Raw genomic sequence first — 8,992 nt, 5'->3', positions numbered from 1 at the left:
AAACAGAAACATTGTATACATATATATATATAATATGCATACTCAAAAAATATTTACTATGTTTTGAGTACTGTATTATTTCATATGTATCATTTTTTATTTTTATATTGGGAGAAATTAAAGCACGATAAAATAAAATTTTATCATTATCATATGCAAGAAGAAATTGTGCAATTACATAAAACAACTGAAAGTTATAGTAGAAATTGTATTTATTTATTAAAAATGAAATATTAAATGTTTCAAATTTAATAGTAAAGAATATATAAAAATATTATGAATATTATTATATACTTATTATTATATTATACATAATATTTTATTGATGAATATATAAGATTATTTTGAAAAATGATGTGTTTTATATCTGATTATGATTTTAGAAATAATTAGAAAATGGATGCGTTTCTGTCTTGGATTGTTATCATCAACACAAGGAGTAGAAACACTACACGAGGATGAAATTACTGTTGGAAGTCAAATAAAGGAAAAATTGTCTATATGTGATGCAGCACAGTTTGACAAATTGTACAATGAGTTAAGATGTGGGGTATGATATTAACTTAATTTTTAAATTTATAAAATTTTATATTTCATAAAATTCTCTTGCTCTGCCCAATATTTATCTACAATACATATAATAATTGTGGTTACTTTTAAATTCAATTAATACATATTCTTTTATTTTATTTTGTTTATTATTTTTTATATTTTTCAGTCTTTTGTTGATTTATTATTGTTACTGTTTTTTCTTATTCCTTTTGTGTAATTTTGATAGCTAGTAACTTTGATTATATTTACATACATTTATGTATAATTGTATGCATATTGTTTATATATTTTATTCTCTATATTATTATAATATATTTAATCCTATTTTTTGTAATAGGCTATTACTATTGGAATGTCAAAAAAAAAAAAAAAAAAGTAAGAAGCACAATTAAATGGATATTTAATCATAAAAATAATGTTGTACAGATATTCAAAACATATTTATGCCACACTTATTATAAATATATTAAAGTTATTAAAAAAATGTATTTTTAATTTATTATCTATATAGAGTGAATTATTTATGTAGAGATAGGGTAAAACAATATTTATAAAATACGTAATTAAACATATTTTTCAATTCTTCTTTTTATTGTAATTATAAAAAATACAATTTAATATTTTTTTGTAATAGTTTATAAAATGAAAAATAAATTAACTAATTTAAAAAATTTTACTTATTTTTACAATTATAAAAAATTGTTTCCAATCTTGCTAAAAAGTATAAGTTATCATTTATATATGCTTATCTGTTATTTAGCCATTAAAAAACAGAACGCAGGTTCTAATATTTTTATTAAACATGTGTCAATCAGCTGAGCAATTAAGAGATAGAGTTTTTTCGGCACCTGATTTAAGATTAGGTTTGTGCTCATCTTCTGCATCCTCTAGTGGTAAGCAATATATTTTACAACTTAGATCATTTTTTTATTTTTTAACTATTTAGAATGTTAATACAACTCAGAGTATTTAATATATAATATATTTTATTACTTAGGACAGTCATCTGAAATTTGTGCACCACCACAAATTATGTCTCTAAGTAACACAGAAAAAAATACAAGAGATCTTTTAACAAGTTCTAATAAGATATATGGAGAAGAATATATTTCAGAAGATATATTAGTTCAAGATCTTATATATTCATTTCAAGGTATTGAAGGAAAAATACTAAAATTAGATTCAAATTATGGTTTCCAAATAGATCCAATGATAAGTATTGATAGACCACAGAAGCAAGCTACATTGCGATTAAGTGAACTTGGATATTTACATAACATAGTACAAAAAGGTTTAGAAAGAATGTCAGCTGCTACAAGTGGCCAAGTAGCTGATAGTTTTGTTGCAGCATTACATTCTGAGTTATCTGAATATTACAGATTTATAGCCCTTATTCAAGAAGAAGTAAACAGGTATTGATTGAAATATAATGCAAAGATATATAATATTTTATTAATTTATTATAAAGTACAACATGTCTAAATATGTAATAGAGTCCAATCTGAACCAGGATCATACAGAGTTACATTATCCCATTTGCATCTTTGGGCATATGATCCTTTAGAAACATTAAAATGGTTAGCAAGTATAGTAAAAGCTTGTCAAGGACAAAAAGGTGGTGCATTAGCTTCTGCAGTGTATGAATTTAGTAACTATGGTGATGCTAGTGTAAAAAAATTGGTTAAAAGAATTTTGCAAAGTGTTTGCGATCCTCTATATAATATGTTGATAAGATGGATTGCAGATGGTGAATTAGATGATCCATATAGAGAATTTTTTATTGAAGCTTGTGCTGATATTACTGGAGATAGAATGTGGCATGAGAAATATCAGGTTCGCAATAATATGCTACCATCTTTTATCACGAAGATGCAAGCTAAACAAATTTTAGGAACAGGAAAGAATATTAATTTCTTGCGTGAAGTGTGCAAAGATTTTACTCCATGGCAAGGGAAACATACAAAAATGTTTAAAAATTTCAGTGAGGAATATAAGGGTGATTATATTTAATAATTTTAAATGTAATAAAAATAATGTGCATACATATATTTCTTTTACCAAATTTAGATATTTTAAGTAAATAGTTAGACATTTGGATGCAAAATTTGTGTTCTTTAGTTGACGTTCTTTTTGATATGGACCCTGACGGCCGATTACAAACAATGATGGATACAGCTTACAAAGAAACTTCAACTAGAGTAGTTGAAATTTTAACTAAACAATATCATCTCATGGAACATTTACATGCAATTAAGGGTTATCTATTATTAGGACAAGGAAACTTTATTCAACATCTTATGCATTTATTAGAGTAAATAATATTTTTTAGTATAAATTTTTGTATTTCTATATATATGAATCCCATGTATTTTAAACAAATATTTTTTAACAATTAAAAAATAACTCATGTTTTATTATTTATATTACATTCATTTATAGTACATATAGTATATTTATAAGTACATTCAAATTAAATTCTGAACTTTTAAATCTCTTTTTGTTTTAGTTACAAAAAATGTATCTTTAATTTATTAAATTTAAAACAATTTATGTTTAATCCCATTTCTTGCTTCCAATTATACAATGGTTCACTCTACATATACTGTTTACTTTATTTTTAGTTTTTATATTATTTTTTCTGTATATATCTATATTATAGATCAGAATTAGATAAACCAGCCAGTTCTTTATATCCACATAATATATCTTCTATTTTGGAGACGGGAATAAGAGCGACTACTACAAAGATAGATGACTTAGATGTGCATAGGCGACTTGATGTAAGATTATTAGCACCTTCAGAAAATGAAAAAGGATGGGATGTCTTTATTCTCGACTATAATGTAGGAGGTCCTATTGGAACGGTATATATGATAATAATTTGTATTTGTTACTGATGATTTGTTGTTAAGAAAAAGAACATATAAATCTTTAATATTAAAAATAGTAAGATAAAGGTTTTATTTATCAGTAAAATTGTATTATTTTTTTATGCGCCTCTATCAAAGTATATAAAGAAATTGTATTGGAAATATGTTTGAAGTCTTGTACATTTAAGTATATAATTTTATTATTTTTTATATTTTAGGATATTTCTACTTTTATAATAATTAAACAAATAAAATTTTATTTCTTTAGATTTTAGAACCTTGCAGGCAAATATATCAAACTGTATTTTTTGCTTTATGGAGAGCAAAGCATATGGAATCTATACTATCTGCAATTTGGAAACGTCAAACAACTTCAGCAAAGATGTTTCGTAAAATGCCTGAAGTATTACCAATTCAAACTCATATTCATTTAATTACAAGTAGTATGGTACATTTGGTTCACCAAATGCAGTATTTCTTCTTATTTGAGGTAAGACAAAAAAATAAAATGGAGCATTAGCAGTATATTAATATAATTAAATGTATAATGCATAATAAGTATATTAATGACTATTACTCAAATTAAAAAAGAAAAAAATTTTTTTTTTTTTTAAGAAAATATAGCATCAATCTCGTACAGTCATTATTTAAAGATTTAAATACTGCTTCTTAAGTAAAAATATATTTTTTATGATGTTTATTATTGCATTATATATTGACAATATATCACAATTAAAATTTTTAATTCTTTTTTCTTTCCTCTAATGATATACTTTGCTTTAATAACAATTTTATTTTTTGAAGATATTTGTTTTTATTAACTTAAGATATAAAAAGTGTTATAAAATTTTAAGGTAATTGAATGTTCATGGGATGCATTTGCAAAACAATTGGCACAAGCAGCATCATTAGATGACATAATTACAGCACATACTCATTTTATAGATGCTGTAAGACGTGGTACATTATTAGATGAAAAATCACAGGTATATAGCATACAATAAGCATACATATAATTTTTTTAGGAATATATTTCTTTACAAAATCAATATCAATTAATAAACATATATTAATATCAATTAACAATTGAATTGAAATGATATTCTTATGAGATTCATAATATTTTCTGTATTAAAAAAAAAAAACATTGTACGGTAGTGATGACTTATAGCTATTTAATGGTAATAGCTAAAGTGATTTTGTAGTGATTTATGAAATTTGAAAATGTTTTGTTTTATAATATACCATGTTTTTATATTTATATGTTAATAGTAGATCCTAAAATAAATACTTAACAATTTTATAGAAACAAACATTATTAGATATATAATATATGTTATTCATATAATAGATATATTATTCATAGATAAATTATTTAAAGTTAAAAACAAATTATCATATTAAAAATTATTCTACCTATAAAAATTTCTGGTATTTATGTATTTTATATTGAAATATTTATTCGAATTAATTGTAATCAATTTTATATTAACATTTGTAATGTAGAAAAATATATTCGTAATGTACATAAATTTTATTTAATAGGAACTTATGGATCACTTACGCTCCGTATATGGTCCAATTTTAGATTTACAAAATCTTGAAGAAACATTTCTTGCGCGTGCAACTCATGAGTACGAAATCCGATCGAAGGATAATCATTTATTAGATGTAACTATTGTGACATCAAATCGATTAGACTTTTCGAAAAACAATGATGCAGAAATTACCAAACGTCAAGCTGCATTTTCTAAATATTTAAATACACTCTCAATTCAACTTAGATTACTTTCAAGGACATACCAGGTAATGTCTCATTTACATTATTAATTAGAAATATGTCATTATTTCTTTGTTATAAAGCTAAATGAACCATATTGTTTTTAAGCGAGTGCAACATCAATTGAGACCATAAAATTACATACCAAGTTAAAAAAGTTGTTATGATTTTCATTTTTATTATTTCTTATAAAGAGAACTTTCCAACTATACAATATATTCTACTTTTTAATAAAATGATACTCTCTTTTGAGCATAGGTAGTTAATAGTTTATGAGATATTAATAATTAAAATTAGGAACATTTTATATTTTGAAGTACTGATTACTCACACAGTTTTAGTTATGTGAACAGGAATAGTGATTAAAGATATGAATCTTATGTTATTTTTTAATTAAGATCTTTTTTAACACTTTGCTACTTTATATATATCACCATAGTAAATTTGTTATATTACATATCTTAATTTTAACTAAATGTATTTATTTTAAAATATTTATAAATTAAAATTATTTTTCTACATATATTTCCTACATACGTACATATATATAATAAGAATACTTAGAGAAATTTCTTTTAGCGTCATTCAACAAAAAATGACTATGGTATCTATTATCACTCAATAGTAATGAACTGTTTACTGAAAATAATTAATTATTCTATCACAGAAATAGAAATCTGTATATTTTATTTTTCATTACATATGGTGCTCAAAATAATCTCTTGAATCTCTCACTTATTTTTAATAATATGAAAAAATATTAAAAGTAAACATTGTTTGATTTAAAGGAATAAATATGGTAAGTAAACAAGTTTTCTCATTCTTTTTTTCTCAGATTTCAAGTTTGTTGATGATTTTTTAAATAGTAGTATATATTTTCATTATCATTATATGATAATTAAAATCAAAACCTTTTTAATGATCTTTTTCTGTTTATATTGTCAAAATTTTTTCATATAATCAAAAACAAGTGAGATATTAGAAGCGATAAAATTATTTTGTTTTTAAAATACAATTGTCTTTAAACCCATTTTAATAATTATCACTATCTATTATTATTTCAAAATTGAGAAGAAGACAAAGTGTATATAACAAAAGTTGTAATTGTTTGATAATAACATTTTTTCTGAATTGTAATGTTTTGGTAAACTGAAGCCCATTTTTAGTTATTTAAAATGGAATGTTATATTTTTATTTTTATTTCTTGATATTGGTTTTTAACATAATTTTCAAGATATCATAAAAATATTTATTACATTAAACCACAGACCATTGTATATTATTGTATTGTAATAGCATTTACATTGCATAAGGTATGTTTAATTACTTTTTCAGTGTTCAGTTATTTTAAAAATATTTGCTTATTAAAAAGTAGCATGTTCTCTATAAACAGTCTTTAATATCGTAAATTGTTTTCAAATTATAATAGAATCTTAATGGATAATTTATATTAAAATATTTAGATAGCTTATAAATTAAATATTATTAATGGTAAAGTAAATTACAAAAATAAAAAAGAATCATTAAATAAAACATATTTTATATAAAAACTTTCTTTTTTCAGGACAGAGTAAAAAAATTTCTTATAATGCTTGCGTCAGCGGAAGATGTATCTCTACAATTATTGAGTGTACGATTAGATTTTAATGAGTATTATAAAAGTAAAGATAGTCGCCTTGTTGTACCATTAACATACTTACATCGTAGACAAAGTGATCAAAGTTATCTTAGTTGTAAGTAACAAGCACAAAAGAGAGATCATCGCTAATTAAACATGTTATTTTTTTAATAAAGTTTTATTATTTTATTTACTTTTTTACTCTTTTTGGTATACAAAAGTATACTATGAAAGATGACACTACTATTTGAAAACCATTTATATTATGATCTTGCTTATGATCTTATTATTCGATTTGTTTAAAAGTTCTGAACTTCTTATTTATTAATACAAAATAATAAAGAAGTATTAAAATTATTTTTATATTTTGTTTATAAATTTAAATAAACACAAATTAATTTAATAATAAAATTCAGTATGAAATATTGAAAACTAAGTTACAATACACAAATCTACAATATTATAAATATCACTTTTGTTCATTAATAAAATAGAATAGAATCATTAATAGAATTTCTTCAATGAATTTTTCTTGTTATAGAAAAAATTTGTTCATAAGATATTTTATATCATTATATTAATTTCATATCATATTAAATACATATTTCTATCAATTCAGTGCATGTTTACACATACAGTGGCTCACATTGAGCATACATCTATATTAATCACAAAAAATGTTGGAAGAATTAATGTAAATACACATATATCAGGGTAAAAACAGTATATAACGAGTCACAAAATTATTTGCTCATGCAATAATGCGATAAAGATTAATGAAGTAACCAGACAAAGGACTTTTCAGACTTTTGTTTAATGAATATACGTTATTTACAGGTAAGTGTAACACAATCATAAAAAAAAGTGAAAAGTGTTAATTTATAATTGCAAAAAAAATTTATAATTAATCTTTACACTTTTATAAAGACATAATAGAACTCATTTTAATGGCATAAAATTGAACGTACACGTATAATTAAGCAGCGTTACTGATAAATTTACTTCTAATTAATATCTTGTAGTGTAACCTTTCGTATGTATGACGGCTTGTAAACATCATAGCGTTGACTGAATTAAATTTTTTACAAAAGGAGATGGAATACTGTTCCATTCTTCTTCCAGCTTACTCTTAAAATCTTCCAAATTTTTTAAATTGTACTTCCTCATTCTAAGTTTTATTTCATCCCAGAAATTTTCGATAGGGTTGAGATCAGGTAACTGGGAAGGTGGTTTTAATAATTTTGGGATATTATAAAGCAACCATAGATGCACTATGTACGATACATGCTTTGGGTTATTATCTTGCTGGAAATAATAAACCCGTGGCATATTCATTTTCCCCGCTGATTTAAAAAAATTCTTTTTCAATATATTCAAATATTTATACAACCTCATAACATAACGGATCCTCCTCCGTGTTTCATTGTTGGGCATGTGCTTCTAACAACGTTTTCTGTGTTCGATTGTCTCCAAACTATTTTTTTATTTTTTTAATTTATAAATTCTTTTGTGAATTCTAATCGCTTCCGATGATTTATTTCTGATATGTAGGTTTTTTTCCTACAAACTCTCCCTTGGAATCCATCCCTTTTCAATGTTCGACGAACTGTTTCAACAGAAATTTGTTTCTTTATCCGTGAAAAAACGTTCAATGTTAATTATCATACGTTTGTCCTGAAATTTATTTTTATTTTCCGGCAAATAAAGCGTTCGTCAGTGATAGACAGCATCTTTTCCCGTCCATATCTGAGATTATTTCTCATATATCGGAATTTATTTATAATCTTCTGCACTGTCGAATGAGTACTTCCAATTATTTGACCAACTTTGCGAAAAGATTTACCATTATAATATAATTTAATAATGAAATTTCGCAAAGTAATATCGGTTTGTTTAAAAATCTCTCTTATTGTTTATTGCTTAAAAATCGAACTTCATAAAATATTTCGCGGGTTTTTCTCATAAATAGTACCAACTTTCGAACCATAAAAATCCGCGTACTTTGAAAATTGTTACGTGTATGCTCAATTTTATGCCACTAAAATAGAGTTCCATTATATTTTTTATTAAATAAAAAAAAAAAATTAACTTTATTAAAAATATCTTTTTTGTGTTAACAGTTAATATATGTAAATAGAATATATATTGTGTTTTTACGCTGACATATGCGTA

General features: G+C 23.6%; 1 protein-coding gene across 1 annotated transcript in view; it reads left to right on the top strand.

Moving 5' to 3' along the window:
* Grip91 (gamma-tubulin complex component 3) overlaps positions 1 to 6,951 on the top strand; it is a 16,457-nt gene extending 9,506 nt beyond the window's left edge. Inside the window, exons 2-11 of the mRNA XM_017901180.1 lie at positions 384 to 550; positions 1,313 to 1,445; positions 1,550 to 1,964; positions 2,046 to 2,548; positions 2,671 to 2,863; positions 3,212 to 3,416; positions 3,691 to 3,912; positions 4,277 to 4,408; positions 4,968 to 5,228; positions 6,767 to 6,951. Coding sequence (XP_017756669.1) covers positions 384 to 550; positions 1,313 to 1,445; positions 1,550 to 1,964; positions 2,046 to 2,548; positions 2,671 to 2,863; positions 3,212 to 3,416; positions 3,691 to 3,912; positions 4,277 to 4,408; positions 4,968 to 5,228; positions 6,767 to 6,943 — 2,408 coding nt within the window. The 3' untranslated portion in view covers positions 6,944 to 6,951. The remainder of the gene's footprint in view (positions 1 to 383; positions 551 to 1,312; positions 1,446 to 1,549; positions 1,965 to 2,045; positions 2,549 to 2,670; positions 2,864 to 3,211; positions 3,417 to 3,690; positions 3,913 to 4,276; positions 4,409 to 4,967; positions 5,229 to 6,766) is intronic.
* The last annotated feature ends 2,041 nt before the right edge of the window (positions 6,952 to 8,992 follow it).

Source organism: Eufriesea mexicana, unplaced genomic scaffold (assembly GCF_001483705.2).
Source record: "Eufriesea mexicana isolate 0111107269 unplaced genomic scaffold, ASM148370v2 scaffold1532, whole genome shotgun sequence".
NCBI classification, from domain to species: Eukaryota; Metazoa; Arthropoda; class Insecta; order Hymenoptera; family Apidae; genus Eufriesea; species Eufriesea mexicana.
Note: the sequence above shows the minus strand (reverse complement) of the source record. Positions and strands in the feature narration are given on the sequence as shown.